This window comes from Triplophysa dalaica, chromosome 7 (genome assembly GCF_015846415.1).
Source record: "Triplophysa dalaica isolate WHDGS20190420 chromosome 7, ASM1584641v1, whole genome shotgun sequence".
Lineage (NCBI taxonomy): Eukaryota > Metazoa > Chordata > Actinopteri > Cypriniformes > Nemacheilidae > Triplophysa > Triplophysa dalaica.
Genome location: NC_079548.1, coordinates 4,997,084 through 5,019,038, shown reverse-complemented (window position 1 = coordinate 5,019,038; position 21,955 = coordinate 4,997,084). Strand labels below are relative to the sequence as shown.

The 21,955-nt window shown below is 39.5% G+C and overlaps 3 protein-coding genes across 4 annotated transcripts; 2 read left to right on the top strand and 1 right to left on the bottom strand.

The window, feature by feature from the left end:
• The first annotated feature begins 230 nt into the window (after positions 1-230).
• ilf3b (interleukin enhancer binding factor 3b) lies at positions 231-11,001 on the top strand. 2 transcript variants are annotated; one of them, XM_056752024.1, is made up of 19 exons: positions 231-371; positions 1,434-1,510; positions 1,689-1,918; positions 2,008-2,188; positions 2,281-2,428; positions 3,931-4,022; positions 4,996-5,091; positions 5,179-5,296; positions 5,439-5,536; positions 5,623-5,734; positions 5,821-5,931; positions 6,007-6,212; positions 6,317-6,487; positions 6,613-6,750; positions 6,834-6,977; positions 7,071-7,194; positions 7,405-7,452; positions 9,856-10,218; positions 10,303-11,001. In XM_056752024.1, exons 2-19 carry the CDS (start codon positions 1,508-1,510, stop codon positions 10,437-10,439), a joined length of 2,520 nt encoding a protein of 839 aa, XP_056608002.1. In that variant the 5' UTR covers positions 231-371; positions 1,434-1,507; the 3' UTR covers positions 10,440-11,001. The 2 variants fall into 2 exon arrangements, with proteins under 2 accessions (XP_056608002.1, XP_056608003.1); XM_056752025.1 differs by lacking the exons at positions 9,856-10,218; positions 10,303-11,001 and adding an exon at positions 7,934-8,597.
• Positions 11,002-11,184: 183 nt separating this feature from the next.
• Positions 11,185-13,652, bottom strand: itln3 (intelectin 3). Its single transcript, XM_056752026.1, has 7 exons — positions 13,494-13,652; positions 13,225-13,371; positions 12,752-12,999; positions 12,508-12,666; positions 11,797-11,917; positions 11,591-11,694; positions 11,185-11,511 (listed from the first exon to the last, which is right to left on the bottom strand). The coding sequence occupies exons 1-7, from the start codon at positions 13,534-13,536 to the stop codon at positions 11,374-11,376; spliced, it is 960 nt and encodes a 319-aa protein (XP_056608004.1). The 5' UTR covers positions 13,537-13,652; the 3' UTR covers positions 11,185-11,373.
• A 957-nt stretch (positions 13,653-14,609) lies between these two features.
• On the top strand, positions 14,610-19,415 carry farsa (phenylalanyl-tRNA synthetase subunit alpha). The gene is made up of 13 exons (XM_056752854.1): positions 14,610-14,791; positions 15,314-15,451; positions 15,555-15,653; positions 15,776-15,894; positions 16,113-16,205; positions 16,437-16,565; positions 16,790-16,905; positions 17,277-17,361; positions 17,463-17,562; positions 17,647-17,815; positions 18,031-18,108; positions 18,578-18,692; positions 18,793-19,415. Exons 1-13 carry the CDS (start codon positions 14,645-14,647, stop codon positions 18,896-18,898), a joined length of 1,494 nt encoding a protein of 497 aa, XP_056608832.1. The 5' UTR covers positions 14,610-14,644; the 3' UTR covers positions 18,899-19,415.
• The last annotated feature ends 2,540 nt before the right edge of the window (positions 19,416-21,955 follow it).

The following is a 21,955-nucleotide window of genomic DNA, read 5'->3' as shown; positions in this document are numbered from 1 at the left end:
TGTATGTGCAGCGGAAGTGTTTTATTTTATTCAAGTATCGCATCGCCCCCTAGCGATTGGTCCTACGCTATTACACTGTCTGTGACTCATACCTAAAATTAACGCCTTAAATGTTACTGTGAACGCACAAACTTGATCACGTGTCGTAAAATAAACGGCTTTCAGTAGAAACGCAATTATAAAAGTCTCCGTGTTCGTTCAAACCGCTAGAAAGTCCGTTTTATGTATGCGTCTAGTTCTACGTGTGATTCTACGTAACCACGCCTCATTGATTGATCCTATTGGTCTGCTTAGACCACGTGACTTGCTTTGCATTTCTCACGCCGATTCTCAACAGCGGCAGCGTTGGCCTCATCTTTGTCGCTGAACTGGTGAGTGAATCATAAATATATGATAATAACAGCGTTTCGGTTGATTTAAAGTGAGAATATATCGGTTTACTTCTTCATTTTTATTGTCAATGCAGTCCGGTATTGAAAGTTGTTCGACGTATACTGCACAAACGTATATATGTGCCACAAAGGCGGCGGCTAGCGGCTAGCATGCTAGCACATCATACATTTTAGCAAGAGAGCGACAAATCGGGATTAAATGAACGTTTTTGTTACATTTGTGATAACGTAAATCACGTGAACTTTTCTAACGTCTCGTTTTTCTATTGACATTTGAATTTTTATCCTGCTTTTATCCCGTTTGGGGGAAGGGTCACGACCATTTTATGTTTAATGTCTGTGATCGTGTGTTAAAATCTGGAAAGCCCCAGGCCTACTTTGAAATAGATTTAACAGTATTAATGCAAAATACGTAGTTCAATGTTTATGTTGTATAGGGTATTTCATTAAGGTTACGTGACATCGTGTTTCAGCACTTCGATGAACAAATGACCCCATTGTCTGCATTAAAATGGCCGCACGGCTGTTGTCTAGACCGAATTACCCCGTGTTGCTTTTCTGCGTCAACTTTTAGTATTTTATTAATTGTACAAGGAGATGGGATGACTACATTAAATGCGCGTTTCTCTATTATTTTTCGTAATTTAATTGTTTAGAGAAATGGACAATTGTTTCTTATTGAAGTGATTGTGTCTTATGGCTACACACTACAAGACTGCTCAAATCTGAACCGATTTTATTAAACTAGACATCATGCACTTGCAGACTTATTGAAAGTTTCGGATAGAAACACACTAACTGATCAAATCCGCAGACTGTCACAGACTTTCTGCAACAAGTCTAGACTGAAAATCTGAGCAAAAGTCTTGTAATGTACTTTAGCCTTTAGATGCTTTGCATGAACCTCATCTGATGAAATAGCGGATGTATTGTTGTTAAATAAGTTTGGTTGTTTTTTAGTTTGTTGTTTCAAGATGTTTGTTATACTTGGTCAGATGTTTTCCATGTTTTAATGCCTCCCGTGATTGTATTTTGTTACAGTCCGACCAAGACCGCATTAGATCAACCACATATAGACCAACACTGCCAAACTGAAGAACCTTTTCATACCAGCTATGGTAAAGTATACAAAGTCAAAATCTATGTCTAAGTCGTGCAAATTGCTCAAACTCTAATAACATAAAAATTGTTTGTCGTGTCTGCTGACAAAGCTGTGATTACACAACATTAACAGCATATTTAAATTGGTTTGTAAGCATATTTTAAGTATGTTTTCCTCAATTTCTTTTTGTTAAGCCGCCTCCAATTCGTCATCGTTCGATGCGCATCTTCGTCAATGATGACCGCCACGTGATGGCCAAGCACTCGGCCATCTATCCCACCCAAGAGGAGCTGGAGGGGGTGCAGAATATGGTGTCCCACACCGAACGGGCTCTCAAGGCTGTCTCCGATTGGCTGGATGATCAGGAGAAGGGAACTCCCAAAACCGACTCCATGGATGCTGATGAAGACGAAGAGAAAGAAACGTGAGGATAAAATAAAATTGGATCTAGATTGGTAATCTTTCTTAGTTCTCAGTATTTGAAAAGAGGTATTTTCTTTTGTTGCCCTCCAGTGAACCCAAATCTTTGGATCAGCCCACACGTTCTCTCCGTGGAGTAATGCGCGTTGGGCTGGTCGCTAAAGGTCTCCTTCTGAAGGGAGATGTTGACCTGGAGCTCGTGCTGTTGTGCAAAGACAAGCCCTCCATCAACCTGCTGAAGAAGGTTGCAGAGAATCTAGATGTGCAACTTAAGGTACTATACTGCTAGATCGACAGAATCCACGGTTAAAGTCTAGTTTACTAGTAAAGTCCCACTAAATCACCTCTACATCATATCTTGGGCAGCTCATCACCGAGGAGAAATATGATGTCACACCATATGTCCAAGATGCCACCATTGTCATCAAGAACTCCAAAGAACCACCGCTGACATTGACCATTCACCTGACGTCACCCCTCGTAAGAGAGGAGCTGGAGAAGCAAGCAGCTGGAGGTAGAGTTTGATCCCGCACGCCTTATGTCTCCCGTAAACGCCCTCCACCCCACAGACAGGAAGTGTAGATGGGACGGACTCAGGCAGGGATATTGTTTATTGGGCCTTCAATGGAGCTTTGGGGATATTGTGTACAAAATAGCCATGTAACACTGATTGCTATGTTTACTGCCACCTGAAGTCTCACAGTTCCATGCAGTGTGATATTTAGTTTTGATGGCCCAATATACAGTAAAAAAAGTGATGGGAGATACTTTAAATGAGAAGCAGAAAAACATGGCCCAAGTATTTTAAAAGGAGTTTAATGAAGGCTTACTGAGAATTAGGAAACAAAAATCACAAACCTTGTTTGCATGTGTTCATATAATGACAGAATGGAACAGTTTGCATTGCAGCAAAAATGAGAAGCAAACACATTGTCGAGTTCTGGCTCTTAGTCGCCAGACTTTCTTGCCTGTGCCTTTAAACAGCTGGAAGCAGGGGTTATAGATAATGCTAGACATTTGGGCACAATGCAAGCGCTGTCTACAGAGCGCTTGATAATATTTATAATCAAAGTCATTTAGTGAATCTAAATGTATATAACATAGAGGGCAAGTTTTAAAGTCAACATGATATAAAAATAGACCTTATTCTGCAAGCATTTTTAAACTACAGTTATTTTCTGATGATGTCAGCTGGGCCTTGTGTCCTATAAGTTAATGTTAATCAGTATTTCAAATGGTATGGGTTGCAAATGACATTTCATGTTGACTTTAAATCAGAGGACCATTGAAGAACACATGTTTTCCATGTCGGACAAGAACCGTACAGAAATCAATATTTTCAGTGAGGCTGGAAGCCTAGCCCTATCTGTGACCCCGCGGTTCATGACACCTGCCTCAGGACATCCTAAGCCATCAGTTTTGCTGCAGTGTGGACTCGTTTGAATAATACCTTTTGTGTATCTGACTACTGCTGACTGTGGTTCAAAATCTGATTCTCTCTGTCAAGCCTTCTAGTTTGTCAATTTTAGGGACGCTGGACCTTTGACCAACTGGACACTCTCTGTCTCGGAAGGGGCAAGGCAGTGCACCCAGAGCAAAACAGGGGGCGAGGAGGAGGGGTTTCCCCATTATACATGAAAGCAGATATTTTTTTGCCCTTTCTTAATTTAGTTAATAGCCAGATACAAAAAAACTCAAACTCTCTTGTTAAAATATACTTTTATTTTATTATATATACCTTCATGCCTTTTGCAAAGAAATAACGTTGTGGCTTACAAGAGTGATGAGTGATGGCTTACGTGCCTGCCCAGATTTAAACTTAGTGTATACCGGTCTCGTTTTTTCTAGCACCGGATGGGTTGTTTTTGTTGGTTTGTTAAGCGTGGGGGAGTTCCCCCTCCTCTCCCCTCCACACTGCCTTTGGTGGTGTTATCTGCCTCCTCTCCCCCTGGCCGTGAGACAGAAAAACACCCTTGGTCAAACTGTACATTGTCTTCTTATTCCACCTGCCAATAGAAACGCTATCAGTCAACGATCCCCCGGATGCTCTGGACAGGCAGAAATGCCTGACTGCATTGGCGTCTCTCCGCCACGCCAAGTGGTTCCAGGTTTGCATCTTGTCTTTATTTGTCTTCTAGTAGTTGAGTTTCTTCTGTACTGTTTTTTGTGTTAACGTTATTTCATGCTGTACTTATTCAGTTTTGTGTGGATTTTTCAGTGTTTCTGTGTAAAATGTCATATTCTTGCCAAATGGGTTTAAATTACCTTTCTGAGGGCGTCTTTTCCAAAGCTGTCTTACCTCTTCTTGGCAAATTTAAGCAGTTAGTATTTTTGTATTATGTCACTAGACAATTCGTATCATATTTTTGAATCCAAGTTCACAGTTAATAAATCTTCGTCTGGATTTTTCAAGCGTACCTTTTTTTTACTGCTATTTGCAACCAATTTTATGCGGTAATGCCACCATTGGAATCGTTGTGAGGATATTATAGCTTTGTGAATAAAATAAATATTTCACCTTCTCTCCCAAAGTAGTATATCATGCTAGGGATAGTTTGCCTAAAAATGACATTTTTTACCAATTTATTCATCCTCATGTTGTTGAAAACTTATACATAAAACAAAAGATGTTTTGCGAAATGTCTTGATGGTTTTGTTTTCACACAATGAAAGTAATTTGGGTTAAGCGTTGTATCTTCTTTTGTGTTCTGCAGAAGAAAGTAGGTCATAGAGGTTTAGAATAACTTGAGGATGAGTAAATGATGACAAGAGTTTTCAAAGCTAAGGCTTATTTTATAAACGCAGCTTTCAGATTAAAGGCAATATCTTATTTGTATTTGTCCTGAATTTTCTGTTTATTTCCCAAGATGATGTAATTAATATAGGTATAAATATATCTGTCATACGAATGTACTTAACCTAGCACTATGCTTTTTGTAACTATTTGTAACCACTTTCTACACGTTGCTAATAACATGTTATTCTGTATTAATGTTGTGTGCAAGTTTTGCTTTGGTGTTGTGTCACATTATGAGTCATGAGATAAACTGGTGGGTCGATCCTTCCCCCTTGTGTCTCCAGGCCAGGGCTAATGGACTGCGCTCCTGCGTGATTGTCATCCGTATATTGAGGGACTTGTGTGCTAGAGTTCCTACCTGGGCTCCTCTCACTGGATGGGTGAGTCCCAAAGCCTTACAGACTTTGTGTCGACCTCTGTTATTTCTGTGGCATAAAAGCATTTATGAAATTTCTCGTTTCTTGAAGCCCTTAGAGCTGCTGTGCGAGAAAGCAATTGGAACCGGAAACCGGCCAATGGGAGCTGGAGAAGCTCTTCGTAGAGTTCTGGAATGTCTTGGATCCGGAATCCTCATGGCCGGTCAAAGTGAGTATAAGACCAATACTTAATTTACAGAATATGATTGGATGCACGATTTTATACCAGCAACGATGTTGGGTTTTAAATTACGTTAAAAGCTTTTAATTCTAGAACATTGAAAAATGTTTCCGACGTGTCTTTTTTTAAGATGGTGCAGGCATCTGTGACCCTTGTGAAAAGGAACTTACCGATGCCATTGGTCACATGGACGGCCAGCAACGAGAGGACATTACACAGAGTGCTCAGGTATAATTCACATTTTCGGGTTATATGACGTGTTGTTATGTTGTCTGGGATTTTTGACGATGATGTATTTTGTGTTTGATTGACAGCATGCCTTGAGGCTTTCTGCTTTTGGACAGTTGCACAAAGTGCTTGGCATGGACCCGCTCCCCTCAAAAATGCCCAGAAAACCAAGGAGCGAAACCATTATAGACTACACAGGTAAAAGAAAAAAAATTGCTGCCTAGATATTTATTTTGGAGAGAGAGAATTTCCACAACAATTTCTGTGATCTTTTATCATTGCAGTTCAGATCCCACCCAGCGTGACCTACGTACCCCCCATGAAACGTCCAATAGAGGAGGAGACGTCAGACGAGAAGAATCAAAACAAAAAGAAAAAGAAATTGCAGAAGAAATGTAAATCTCACGCCTATTCTGCTCATTGATGGATCTGTGATTGCGGATCATAAACTTTTTGTTTCCAACCTGTAGCTCCAGAGGAGAAGGCTGAACCTTCACTGGCCATGAACGCCCTGATGCGTCTGAACCAGCTGAAGCCAGGGCTGCTTTATAAACTCATCTCTCAGACCGGTCCTGTTCACGTGCCGGTCTTCACCATGTCTGTGGACGTGGACGGAAAGACCTTCGAAGCCTCAGGCCCCTCCAAACGCGCAGCCAAGCTACATGTAGCCGTCAAAGTAAGAAACCCTGATGTGTTTAATGTGCCACAGACAGATAGCTGTGGAGTTAGATTTTTTCAGCCATACCAGAAGCTAAATACATCTCAAATGTAATGCTCTAGGTTTTGCAAGATATGGGTCTGCCCACAGGAGTGGAGCAGAAGGTTGCTGAACCAATGAAAATAGAGGAACCACAGGTGACCACAGAGCAACCAGAGACAGAGCCGCCACCACCAGTGACCCAAATGGAGCCAGAACCAGAAGCAACCAATACAGAGAACAGTAGTGATGAGGTAGTAAAATAGATAAAATTCATAGAAAGCGGCTTTATTCTTAATTTATCATTTTTGGTCGCATATGTTGGCATGCAGTGCAGATCTGGGGAATGTTAAAGCATGTGTTTCTCTGGGTCTTTCAGAGCGCTCGGCAGCAGGGTCCTATCCTAACCAAACACGGAAAGAATCCGGTGATGGAGCTGAACGAGAAACGCAGAGGACTGAAGTACGAGCTGATCTCCGAAACGGGAGGAAGCCACGACAAACGCTTCGTCATGGAGGTGACACGAGTAGCCATCAACGTATTTATGCTATACTATTGTTTTTTTTCTCTGTCTAAACATGTCATTCCTGTCTGACGTAGGTGGAAATTGATGGACAGAAGTTTCAAGGTAGCGGTTCTAATAAAAAGGTGGCAAAAGCTTACGCTGCATTAGCGGCCCTGGAGAAGCTCTTTCCAGAAGGCTCCAACTCGGATGCAAATAAGAAAAAGAAAATGGCTCCAATGGTACAGCTCTTCTGTTGATCATATTGGTTTTATTGATGTTAGGAGTTTGCCCGGAAGAGATGGTGTAATCTGTGTTTGATTTGTTTTCTTTAGCACACTGGTTTTGGGATGATGAGTGGGCCACCCGTTGACATGGCAGCCAATCCCCGGGGCAGAGGAAGAGGACGTGGTAGGGGGCGGGGTAGAGGATTTAACAACGGTGGTGGATTTAACCAAGGTACTTATGACAGTCGAAAACCATTCAAATGGACTCCGTTCTGTTTGTCTGTCTGTATTTCTTTATCTTCCATTTCGTCTGTCATTTTGTACATGTGCGCACGCATTCCTGTTCTTACTGTACATAATTCAGTGCCATATTCTTCACTCAATCTTTTAGAAGCAGCAAACAGACTCTTTGTTCTTTCATATATTGGTTCTTGTCTTTTAGGTGGATATGGAGCATATGGCTATGGGGGCAATGCTAACTCCGGCTACAGTAAGTGTTTTTTGTCACTAGGGGTGTTGATTTAAGTTGATGTCCTATAGTCTCTATTGTCGTCATGGCTTTTATTCCTGAATGTTCTTTAAGAGTTCAGAATATAATCTTGCTTTAAAAATGTGAATTGACTCCTGGTTTTAGTTAAACTGGTTCCAGCTCCTCTGTTATACATTTGATGAACATAGTTCTGCATCTTTGCTTTGTCTATCTTCTTTTGATTTCTCTGCTTTGTTGAGCCACGGGACGCAAACTTTCCTCGGCGAAAAACGAGAAACATTCCCAACATGCCAACGCCATTTTCTGAGGAAATACCTTGAGGGTGACCGGAGCAGAGAAATCTAAAAAAAAACGAAACAATATTTGATAACTGATTGACGCTCTTGACTCATGCCCATCGACATTGGTCGTGGCATGCCAAATCAATGATAACACAGAAGAGATCTAATTCTGTGCTTCTCTGCTCTGTTTCATCCTATAGGTGACTTTGTCTCAGACTCCTATGGCTACCAAGAATTTGCAACGTAAACCGGCCCAATATTTTCAATAAGCATGCGAAATAAAACGAACACTTGGTTTTTCCACATTACGAGTTTAACTTGTGACGTATCGCCCGCAATTTCACCTAAAAAAAAAATACTGCGCCCCACGATCACCTAACACTGTGGATGCAAAATGGGACTGTGCTGCCTTCGGTTGCTGTGGAAATCACGGATAAGTTGTGATGGTTTTTCCCATTGACCCGCTACTGGCACTCTGATTGGCTGTTGGTTGAATTTTGGCAGAACTGAAATTTGCATCACTTCAGAATCTTCACTGAAGTCCCTGTATGAGTTTTGTTGTATTTTTCTCGAATTATGTTACAAATGGCTTTTTCTAAGTCTGTACTTTGCCATGTCATTGTGTATTTGTTTTTTGAAAATGTGTTTTGTAATTGTGGGTTAATTACATTGTTTGGAAAGAACGGGTTTGATAACGTACAGCGGAAGGGGGAAGCACAGATTTTTTATTATTAATTTTTGATCCGCATCTATTTGCTCCATTTGTATTGTTTATACTTTGCTGTTTATGGGCGGTATTCATAAAATTCAGTTCATTGTAAACATTTTTTAACCTGCAAGTTTGATAAAGGTCTGAAGACTGTTTAGAGGTCTTGTGTGTCTTTTGTAAGGGCTTTTTGCTAACATTGTAAGTTGAATCAGTTTCATTCTTACAAAGTTCTAAAGAGTACACGTATTTAACATCCCTTGGAGTGGATAAACAAATCAATGTTTTGTTGATCAGTTTCTGAATCCGATAGGAGTCTTTACTACGTTTTCATTTATATAAAGCCTCAAAATGTGAAATGGCCTATGGGGTTAATACATGTTAATCAAACATTTTAAAACTGATCCATATTGAAGGATACAGTCAGCTGCACATGGATATCCACAGTGTTTGAATGTTGATAAAAGTATTTGTATTTAAAGGGACAGTTCACCCAAAAATGACAAGTCACCCTCATGTTATTCCAAACCTTTATGAATTCTGCACAACACAAAAACAAGGCTGTTAAAGGGGTCATATGATATTTAAGATGTAATGTGATGTATATACACCATTTAAGGTTAAAAGATGCTGTGTTTTCCATGTTTGTATCTCCTCTTTGCACCGCCTCTCTGAAACGCGCAGATTTTTTACAAAGCTCATCACTCTGAAAAGCGAGGTGTGCTATGATTGGCCAGTTAACCAGTGTGTAGTGATTGGTCGAGTACTGCAAGCGTGTGATGGAAATGTAACGCCTCTTACCATATTTGGAACATCAGGTTCCAAAGCAATTGTACTGACAGGTACGTCCACCTTACTTGCGTATACATTTGGGCGGCTTAGTCAAATCATACCACGAACTGACATAGATTTGTTGGGTGTGGTTACACAAGGCGTTTCAGGCAGGTCTGGCTGAGCGTTCGCTTTTAGATAGAAAGCATCTTTTGTTCAGACACTTACATTTTTGCACGTCTCATACATGCATGGGCAACTTATAACACACCAAAGACACAGAAAAACACCTATTCACGCCATGTGACCCCTTTAAAGTTTATTATGTAAAAGTCTATACTCTGTGTTCAATTTCAATGCAAACATTTTTGACAGCAGGACGTGTGACCTGAACATAAGATTATTGTAATAAATTGCATCATGTAAGGTTTTATGTCATTTCCATCATCATGTCGAGACGTAAATTTTGTACCAAGATGCAATGTACAGCAAAAATGTTTTTAGCCTCTTGATGAAAGAAAAGCCATTAAAACTGTCTGACTCTGTCAAAGCCTCAAGGTGTGTGATGTGTAAATGAGAACAGTGCCAGTGCTGTGGTTCAAATGTTTTCAGAGCCATCCAAGTCATTTTTATGTCCCTTTGCAGATTTCTATAATAACGGCGGTCCTAATGGTGGTTCGGGTCCCGGAGCGACAGGACCAGGCACAAATGCATCTCCTGGAGCACCAGCAGGACCTGCTGGCTTCAGTTCATATTACCAGAACGATGGAGGCTTCTCGTCCCCTGCTTCAACACCCAAAGTAGCTCCTAAGAAGCCACCCATGCTCCAGAACACGAGGAATCCAGGACCTCCTGGAGCGGGTCAGGGAGGAGCCTTTGGTCAGTTCGGCCAGGGCTTCGGACCGGCCAAGAAAAACTTCGGCCAATCTCAAGGCGGAGGTGGAAACTTCAATTACAGCACCGCTTATCCGTCGCAGGTGACCGGAGGGCAGGACTACGGCTATGAAGGTGAGAAAAACGTATTTTACGCTGCTTTGCAATTGATGCGCTAATACGGATTGTGACTAAATTTGTGACAAATTTATCTCGTAGGTTACAGCAACCAATCAAGCTTTGGTTCACAGCAGGGTGGTTCAAACCAGAATTTCGGTGGAAACGCCGGCCCATACAACAGTGGATCAGCAGGATACGGTCGAGGAGATGGCAGTATGAACTACCAGTACAGATAAACTGTCTTTTGTCATGGGTGGCGATTGAGCATCGACCCATTGTCTCGCTTTTCATTCTAGAGTTCTCAATCTTTGGCTCCGATCACCATCAGACCACCTTGGACTTTAAAAAAACAAATGGTAGTGTCTTTAAACTATGTGCAGAATAGTACATTTCTATGTTTCTTTAGGTTTGAGTTCTTCCAACCTGTAAATTCCCCAAAATGCTGTCCAAAGCAAAGCATGCGAAGACCTGATGTTAGATATTCCGCTGCGACATCCACACCTGATTTTAACCATTCTGACTTGTAAAAATGTGTTAGTCTGAAGCTGTAAATCTTTTGTTTTGTTTTCTTTCCTCCAGCTGACCAGCAACTTTTCATTACCTTGATTGCTGGCTATTCTTTTAAATTAAGAATGCACATGTGATGTTATGTTTTAAGTGGTTGTGATTGTGAAGGTTGTCGTGTGTCAGGTTGGTGTAGCGTTCTGCTTTTTTGGGGGACGGGGGACCTTTTTATTTTTTGCTGAACGATGTTGAAGAATGTGTGGTGTTTGTAATAAAGGATTTTATTTTGGAGGATATCTGATTTCTGGTGTTCATGAATGCAGGCACATGTGGAGGTTTTGACGGAATCGTGTTTTTTAGTCTAACCTACTGAATTGTTTGTTTTTAAACAATTTGATGTTATCAATTTGAATGAATTTAACATGATAGCTATGCTGGTTAGGATAAGCAGGAGAGTGAGTAAATAATACAAATGAATTAAAATAATATTTGTGGGCAGACTTTATTCAACATTTCTCTTTAACCCTTTGATACATGGATTATTACAAGGACATTTCTAACTTTCAAACATTTATTTGACAGTTAAAACTTATTTTGCAGTGTTACACATCCTTTAACTGCAGTTCGAAGTCAAATGTTGGATGTAGACTCTGTTTAGTGACGCTTTTAGCGATAGAAAAGTAGCGCGGCTGATTCAATCGTTTCTTTAGATGCACTTTTTGTCTCGTCGGAGGTCCACTGAAGGGCCGTGAAGTCTCCACAATGAAGAGGCTCCAGAAAGAATCCCCCACCACCGATACAATACTGCAAAACACATACTTGTGTCAGTTTGAGAACTTGGTCAAATCGTGTTTTTTGGTATTCAGACAATTTTTTTACTCACATGTTGTGAATCGCATCCAGTGGGTTTAACTCCAGAGCACATGGCCATTGCTGATTTATCAGCGTTAAATACTCTGAAGGTGACGAAACCAGATTCAAACTCTCCTGAGATGGAAAAAAACATCACAATTTCAATCTGATGACCTTAGACTGGGTTGTATTTATTTCTTTATGCTATCCTTGATAATGCTTTCCTGGGTTTTATACCTCTTAAAGATGATCCATACATGGCTTTATTTGATTCCTTGTCTCCAGTATCATAGACTACCGGACTGCTGGGTCCCATATCAGTCTTACAGTCACCTGCTTCATACTTCACAGGGTATTTCTGTCCAAACAGAAACCGATGTTAGAAAACTGTACAGTGTTTGTATTTTTTGTTTTAAAAAGTACCGTTACATTATAAATCCTTAATTTCCTAACCTTCATAGAGAAAATGCTGTTTATCCACTAAACTATAATTATATTTAGATGCCATTCACTGTTATAATTATCTAAATATTAAATGATTTAAATAATAATATTTTGAATTGCTTTTAATTTTATATTTTTCGTTTTAAACCAATATTGTTTTGTGCTTTTGTCGTTCTATTATTCATGTTTTTGACTTTCTATTGCTATTTAGGTATAACTTATTTTTAAGAGCTTTTTATTCTCAGTTGATGATAAAACCCCTGCTTATTACAGCTGTATATGTCCAGTCTCCCCCAAGTTTAAAACTTTCTGATAGTACACCGCTTAATCTGTTTGGCAATTTACAAACAAATGTTCTGGAACACTAAGACTATAAATAATATGCTTGTACATTAATTTTATTGAAATACGTCCTCAAAGTAGTCAAGTAGAGATAAAGTACTCCACAGCTTATGGGAAATATTTAGACACCAGATGATATAACACCAGAATTGTGTGACTTACCTGGAATAAATGGTAGAGGTTTCCACCATGCTCACTAAGAAAGTGGCTTTCTGTGTGATAGCGAAGAATCGCAGCAGTCGTCCAGTCTTTCAACACTTTATCATTCGGAACGTGCCACACTGCCACGTCCTGTGCGTCAATGTCATAGTACCCAGGATTCTGTAGACCATCAAATCAAATGTTATTTATTACATCATGTCAATCCACGTCCAGTAACTGTGAAGTGTCGTGTGTTTATCATCACCTTATAATCGTCACCAGTCGAACCCTCTGCTGTTCCAAACGTTACTGTGTTTGCCCATGTTCCCTCTCCCTCCGGCTTGTGTCGGTCATTGCCCTGCTGACTCGACCAGCGGTCACCATATGTGCATGCTCCGTGGATGTTGTTCTCATGCACACTGGCTACAAGCGTCCAGCCTCCTCCGGCTGTGGTCATATCACAGAACGTCTGGTACACTGAACCACTCTCTGTTGTCAGGAAGTATATGCCATCTAAAGAGAAATAAAAACAAAAAGTGTAGTATTTTTAGTTTTCAATATATGTACCAGAATGAACCGTCAACTGTTTAACATTAAAACCAGTACAAAACTCCTTTGGTTAGTGTTTTATTTCAGTAGGATTTAATGGTTCCCACCCACCAGATAGCATCTCACCACAAACGAGAGACCATTCTATCCCATTACAACCATTATGTGATGGTTTGTCAGAGCACTTACCCCGGGAAGCACCATATTTCTCTTTAATATCCAGGCAGCTCCGGCCGAGGGTCCTTAACCTGGCGTGATACTTGCCTAACTCTGGGTTTATATACGTGCCGTTTACAATAATGGGTTTTGGGGTCACATTTCCCAAAACATGAAGCCCTGCAGACAGAAGTTTGGACATGTCAAGACTAAACAATGTTAACATTAAAAACTGGAAAAAATGTAGCCCGAGATGTACATTGTAGAGAACATACTGCAGCAGATACTCGTGATGAACTTACCTGTGTGCAAAAAGCACATAAGAAAGAAAACAAAGTGCAGCATTTTGGGGTTTTAGCTTGTAGTTGTTTAGTGCCATCCACTGTGTTCGTCCATCCCAGCTTATATTTGCGAAAAAGTGGACTTATTGGGTAACAAGGTCAACATGTTTCATAAACTTGGAACCGCATGTCAAATCAGGGGAATGCCCATTATTGAAACAGTGATTACAATTCAGTTTGTTTACATTGTAGCAATATTTATCAGTTCCTGGCAAGTGCCTTTCCCAAAAACATGGGAAAATTGTATTCATTTGTGCACTTTTTTTTCCCATTGTGTGTTTGCACTCTAAACACTGTGGCAAAAATTCCCACTTTTAAGTAAACTTATCCGAGGCCAATGTCCACACATGGTGCTGTCTGTTCAACAGTTTTATGGGACTTTTAGGCATTGCCAAATAAGAGTCATTCCACACCAATGTATTTTTGTGTCTCTCTGTGTAAACACATGTTTAAATGATTTAAATGTTGTTTTTTATGACAATGCCCTTTGCCTATGTGATATTCTTGTATCAGCGAATAAAATAAAAAACATGGAAATATAACATAGTCAAATTAAATCTTATTTCTCATTATTATCCTCATCAGGATGCGAACCCTTCAGAATCGATGTTAATGTTTCAATGATTCCCTTTAACCATCATTTTGTTTTGTAAACAATTCAAGAAAAACTTATCACATATATCAATACATAGTATTTTTTATAATTTTATACAGTAGATACTACAAACCAAAAGCAAATAAATGTATTAAAGTAAATAAATAAATAACATTTAATAAAAAGAACAGAATACCATCGTTAAACATTGACATTGACCTGTTTTTACAGTACTTTTAATCCTTTTCAGTACTAATATTGTTTCTTTCTTGAAACATCGTGGTTAATGTTGGTATGACAATAGTAAGTTCATGGTTACTATGGTTTTACTATAAATACTGTAGTAAAATCTAAGTTAATTTACAAAAGGTAAAGACGTAAACAGCACTTATTTTAAGTTACCGTAAATAAACAATGATTTACGGTAATTAAACATCGCGCGTTTCTTTTCTCTAGGCTACGGTAATGGGTGTGACGTCACGTCCGGTTCCTCATCCGAACAGAAGGCGACTCCAGCATGGCTGACACCGGGCTTTTAGAGTCTTTATTGCGGCGGGTAGATGCGGCTGACGCCGGGATTGACAGCCAGGAGGCCGCGGCGGGTCTCGGCCTGGATCACCAGCTGATCGTGGGGGCCGTGAAGAGTCTGCAGGCTTTAGGAGAGGTGAACATCTCCGGCTGATGCAACAGCGCTGTCACTCACACTCATAATGCAGGCACATTATTGTTTATATGACATTTGCGTTGGATTATCTAGGATCAAAATGTGTTTACAATCGGGATAAAATTATGGGTGTTACGCTCTCTATGTTTCTAACAATTCAATAGAAACCATCACAGATATTCTGATGGGTTCTCGATGGTCTATGTGGGTCTCTACTGGTAATGTGACGGGTTTTATTGGTGTATGTAAACCAATAAAACTCCATTTCATTCTACTTGATTAAAAGCTTTATTTACTTAAATAAATGTTGTAATGGTTTCAATGGTAAACTGCTTAAGGGTGCATTATGGTATTTAGAACCATTAGAAATTATTTCTGCAGGAATCTGTCTGCCTTGACTTTCTATTGTGTCTGTATTGTATTAGGTTATCAAACATTTCAAAACATTGGGAAAATTGTACCATCTGTTGTTGGTGGAGTGTGAAATAGGAATAGCTTGTGACAGGTGGACGATGTTCACAGGTGATCACAGCAGAGCAGAGATCCTCAAAACACTGGGAGCTGACGGGAGAGGGCTGTGAGATCGCGGAGCAGGGCAGTCATGAAGCCCGGGTGTTCAACGCCATCCCTGCCGAGGGTCTGCCGCAGAATGAGCTCATGGTGAGACAGATTTATGTATACGTTATCCTTTAGGCATGTTAGGTGCATGTGAGGAACAGTGACAGGTGTCCTTGTGGATTTCTGACCTGTACTGTGTTTTTAGAAAATGCCAAGTGGGAAGGTGGGATTCAGCAAGGCCATGTCTAACAAATGGATCCGTTTGGATAAAGGTCATGAGGGAGGGCCCAGAATCTTCAAAACTGTGAGTTTTACAACAAATTGTCTGGTCTTAACTTTAATAGCGTTTATACTACACCTGATAACTTGTAACAATGATTCCAGTCTTTGTGAGTGTCGGCTAGTGTTAATGAACACATGTTTCAGGCGGAAACCATTGAAGACACGGTGAGAGAGAAACTGCAGCTGGTGCGCAAGGGACAGTCCTCAAAACTGGAAGAGAAAGTCAAGAACGAACTGAAGAAACGCAAGCTGCTCGCTGAAGTGTAAGGCAGACTTTTTTATTCTTTGTTTTGGGTCATTATGTTGCTGTGACAGCATCGTTGTTGGTGTTTTTCGTTTGATTCATGATGATAACTAGGAAGTGCTACAGACACAGGCTGAAGTTAAATCTTGGCATGAATGCACTTGGCTTTTTTTCAGTGAGAAAAAATTGTTACATGTATTTCTGATTTGAGTTAGTTCTTGCTGTTTGATATTTCAGGACTATTAAGTCATACCGGATCACTAAAGGAAGCGATTTCAGTACCACCATCACAAAACCAGAGACAGAACTCACATCAGAGATGATCGCCAGGTGAGAACAGCCACTCGACTGTCTTAAAACTCTTTAATAGCCCAATAACAGGTGGTCTATGTACCAGACACTGTGACTTCAGGGTCTCAGGAAAGAAAATTAAATCAAGCAGTATTTTCATATATTATTTTCATTAACATTATATATAATATTAATTTGTTGTGTATTTGCTATGACAGTATCTCCAACTTTTTATTCTTGTTTTCTATCTTTTCTCATTGTGTTTCTCAGTGGGAGCTGGAAGGAGAAGAAGTTTAAGCCGTATAACTTTGAAGCGATGGGCGTGGCTCCAGAATGTGGTCACCTGCATCCGCTCTTGAAGGTCCGGACACAGTTCAGACAGATCTTCCTCGAGATGGGGTCGGTCCATAACTCTTCTTCCACAGCAATACATCTTTAATTGTTTTCAAATGATTCATGGTTTTACTAGCTATATAATTAAATGTGATCAAATATAATTTATTTATAATCTAACACAAGCAGAAGAGATGTTTTGCAATGATTCACACTCTTTAATAATGTTTTGAGTTTAGGTTATTGCTGCCTTAATATATATATTTCCATATCAAATAATACATTCACAGGTTCACGGAAATGCCCACTAATAACTTCATCGAGAGCTCCTTCTGGAACTTTGACTCTCTGTTTCAGCCCCAGCAGCATCCGGCTAGAGACCAACACGACACCTTTTTCCTCTCGGGTGAGAAGACACTGCCACTGTCATAGTCCCAGAGTTACAAATTGCGTATTTTTCTAGTGTAAAGCTAAACTGTAAAAAAACGATTCTGAAAAAAACAGCTGGAGCGACAGAATTTTCTTTTCTTTCAGCTGGAGCGACAGAATTATACCATAAAATAACTGTTTTCTCCCTATAAAATTACAGGATATAAGAATGTATAATAAATAGTTTACTCTGTTTTTCTTGAAAATTTTCTGTAATTTAACAGTTTTGAAAAATACATTTTAATATGTAATAAATATTTTTTTCAATTGAAGGTTTTTTTTCATTTTACGTGGAAAATCTGTTAAGAAAAAGGAAAGTTTTTAAATGTACGTGTATGTGTTTTGTAGACCCAGCACTGGCTCATGAGTTTCCTCAGGATTATCTGGAAAGAGTGAAGAAGGTTCATTCTGAAGGTGGTTATGGATCACAAGGGTAAGACTATCGATGTCACGAGTTTTATTAATGTGAAATATGGATTTTGTTGCTGTATTTGTAGATTTTACGTTGTTGTAACATCTGACATCACTTTTAAGATACAAGTATGACTGGAAAATTGAAGAGGCTCAGAAGAACATCCTGAGAACACATACGACGGCGGTCAGCGCTCGGATGCTGTATAAACTCGCACAGCAGGTGCACGCTCGCTCAATGTTTAATACAAATGTTAGTGTTCACATATTGGCAGTAGTTAAGATTTTTTTTGTGTGTGTCTTTCAGGAGAAGTTTACACCAGTGAAGTACTTTTCCATCGATAGAGTTTTCCGTAACGAAACTCTGGACGCCACTCACCTGGCAGAGTTTCATCAGATCGAGGGCGTGGTGGCCGACTACGGTCTGACCCTGGGTGACCTCATGGGCATTCTGCACCAGTTCTTCACCAAACTAGGTACTTAAAACTCTTTTTTTAAACGATACCTTTATAAGTTTGATACACATGGTTGATAAAATGTGTACCTAAATACATGTGTAGTCTCTGTCAATATGCACCCATTTAAGATTACAACATGTAGTCTTCAGTAATAAAACCTGGGAAATTGCTTAATGTTGACTTTTTAGACAATTTGAATTTCATTATAACAATTTTATATTGTTGTGTTTCAGGAATTACAAAATTACGTTTCAAGCCTGCATACAATCCTTATACCGAACCTAGCATGGAAGTGTTCAGCTATCATGAAGGTAAACTTCACCAAAAACGATATATTGTGAAATGTTAAAAACAATTGTCATGTGTTTAGATTAAGAGAACCTGTCCAGACCCACCTGTAGTGATGTGGCTGTTTTTTAAGCAGAGTTTTAATTGTAGAATTTAAAGTGCATTAGATTATTTATTAGACTAAATTGCATTAGATTAAAGAAGATAAACTAAGAGGCCTCTGAAATAAAGTGACATAAACAGACTTTCACAAAGTTTATTTTACTGTTGTTTTTTTATTTACTGTTGTTACATGGTTTTTTATCCTTTCCTGAATTAGGTTATTATCCCCCAAGACAGGATGTTTTAGTTTTTTAGTCTATTATGTAGCTCTTCACAAATAAATACTCCACTAACGTCAGACACCCAGAAAATATTCCCATATTTTTGGTTTAACTTTCAGCTTTAGTTTTATCATCTATTCTAAAACCTAACAAACTGAATCTGTCTCAGGTTTGAAGAAGTGGGTGGAGGTAGGGAATTCTGGGGTCTTCAGACCTGAAATGCTGCTCCCCATGGGTCTTCCGGAGGGTGTGTCTGTCATCGCCTGGGGGCTGTCGTTAGAGAGGTAAATCAACACTGTTAACAAATTATAAAAATAGCTCATTTAGAAAAATGTAGTGTGAATAATTTTTTTTTCATTTTCTTCCCCTTTCGCCCTCTGTTAGACCTACAATGATCAAGTATGGAATAAACAACATCCGGGAGCTCGTGGGGCACAAAGTGAACCTACAGATGGTCTACGACAGCCCTATATGTAGACTGGACGCTTAATCTATCCGTACTCATCTCTCTACGCAGAATAACTCTTTTTACAAAAGGCTTGTTGACAGTGTTCTCAGTGTATATGGATTCATTGACACAGTCTTGACTGGCCTTGACGTTGTTACTTTCTAAATGATAACACAACACCATGAACTACATATCTTCTGCTCGGGCATTAGTTAAAAAATGAACCTGTTGGTTCAGGCTGCCATCAAAGATTTAGTGGATTTGAATAGAGAGGAGTATATTCACTTCTTTGCATGTGGACTGCGGTGGTCTTGAGTCCTCAACAAATGATATTGTGCACACTAAATGCCAAATACAAAAATCTACTGTCAAAGTTTGGTTAGTGTCCGTCACATTTCATGATTTTAATTGATATGTCATCTGTTCCACAGCCAATTTCCCATCTAAGCCTTGCATGAACAGCCACATGGGTTGTTCCCACAGCCATGAATACAATGGAAACTGTTAAAAACCTCCACTGTAGAAATGCCCAAATTAAAAATGTTTCTTGTTAAAAGTTGTTTGTTTGGAAGCTATATTCATTCATGAATGAAACTATTTTTTCACCCCTTCATGTAGTTCAGAACTTGTATGTGACTCTTAAGTGGAACACAAAAAAAGATATTTTGTGAAATGTCTCAATGGTTTTGTGTTCATACAATGGTGTTCGATGTTGTTTGTTTACAAATTATCTTCAAAATAACCTTATTTTGTGTTCTGAAGAAGAGAGAGAGTACATAATGAAAGACTTAAGTCTTGGGGGAACTATCTTGTGAGAGCAAGATCTTGTGTCTCTTTGGGGGAGGAGAGCTTAAGGGGAAGCCTTTGTTAGGGATTATGTCTTGTTTACTTGCTTTAATGTTGTAACATCTTAAGTGCCCGGGTCAAGGTAATGCCCTGACGTTTGGAAATAGCCTGTCTGAGATCAGCCTTACAATAGCCATCGCTCAACGTTTACTCCCTGAATGGATTCCCATTCTGTAGATGAATGTCTTGGTTATTTTGGCTGCAGATGACCACGTCACAGATATTGAAAAATATTTTTTTTGGAAATGTAGTTTATGTAGAGAGGCTACCACACTTTTATATTCACTTGTTTTGTGCATCGTAAGGGAACTTAGTACATATATGAACTTGGTAAATTTATTTACAGAAATTGTACAACAGTGTTTAAAGGTCAAAGGTCTGCAGAAAAATAAATTACAGCCGGATTCAATCTTGCAGATAATAGAACAGATCAGGCATTCAGATTCAAATGAATCATCTCAATCATCCAGTAAGCTTCTAGTGATCCTTTCAAGTGCATTTATTTCACTTTAGACTTCCATCCAAACAGATGTTCCCTTCGCCCAGCTCATTTCTGATTTCTGATTCCTGTAAAGTGATGCTCCTTTGGGACCACCTGAAACTGATAAGATGTTTCTGCATATTTGTGCCGGCACGGAAAGCCTAGACTTGTGTCGTTACGTCATCAATGCCGAAGGAGAATAATGCCAAGCATTTAAAGTTCTGATGTTTTTCATATTAATCCTTCTTTTTGGGATAACTTGATGATGTGCGGCACTGCTTATGGAGTTAATGTAATCGTCTTACACAACTGGATAAAAGTAATAGGACTCGAGCAATCCGCGCTATGCGTTTCCAAGGGGCCTTTATGGGTCCAAAAATGGTCTGTGGATTCCAAATAAACTGCAACAACATGCTTTTGTGTCCTCTTAGTGAGCCCGCTAAAGAAAGTCATAGAGTTTGATTTCCAGGAAATGCTTGAAGTGATCAAATGTATATCTGGAACGTTGTGTAAATGTTGTTGATTTACGACACATTTATGATATCAGAAAACACAGTTTGATCAGTATTGAAGAACATGTATAACTTCACATCTGCATAAGCTGAATTTGACCTGAGGTCTCTTTTGATATACAACTTACGTCTGTGAATCCTTTTTTTCCAGCCCCGACTCTTCATAAACATAATTCCCAAACTTTTATTCCTTTACATTGTCTCTTTGCTAATTCCTTTAGTTTCATGTTTTGTCCTATCAGACATCCCGTGGGATAGCAGGACTGTTGGGTACAGAGTTGTTGGGGAAGAAAGAGTGAATGTAGGGGATGGTGGCCAGCAGGAGAGGGCTCAGCTGGGGGCTGTCATCTGATGGTAAAGGGATAACCACATCATCCTGGTCCCACACATGGAAAGCGTTTGAACGGGACAGTGAAAGAGCTGTGGGTAGGTGGCTGGATCTGTTGCTTGACATGTCACCCTCTTTTTCATCATCTTCATTAGGGCCGAGTACACAGTCTGCCGGGAGAGAAAAGAACAGGGGTCATGGGTAACACTTATGTAACATAAGTCATAGCTTGTGCAGTCTCCCCAATCGGTTTCAATTCCAATCAATAGAGTTTTTTTTGATAAAAGCTGGTTTGAATGTCCTTGTAATGTAATTTTTGATTATAATGAACTTCAAATTATTATAATCTTAATGAGAGTTACATTTTAAACCATTCTCAAATCTTATATTATGCGATTTATATAAAATATAAAGCCTGATTCCACTACAGACACACACCTTTCTAAACCACTTTAATTTTATAGAGGTCATATCTCTTACCGGCTACATCTCTTGCCAGGTCTTTGATTAGATGTCCAACTATTGCATAGGCGACTGCAACAATGACCAGTGCGGCCATTAACAGATACAAGACTCCCTTTGGTAAGGGTATAAGGTCCCTGGGCACCGGCTTGTAGTCTTTAAACATCGGTTCCTCGTTTGGAAAGGAGTATTGAAAGGCATGTCCAGTCTTATCAGTAACATTGAAACTTGTAACGTTGAGTGAATTCATCACCAATCTCTCCCTCATCATCAAATCATATCAGAAAGCAGATGTTGTGTTTTGAACGTGCATTTCCTTTGCATTCACCTGCAGAATCCGACGAGTGTTGCTTTGATTTGTCATTGAAAGCTCTTCTGTGAATCATCTGCCTGTTAAGTATCTGGAAAAGTCAGAAAAATGATGCCACAGGACTGCAAAAAATTATCCTCAATCCGACTTCAACACAGAG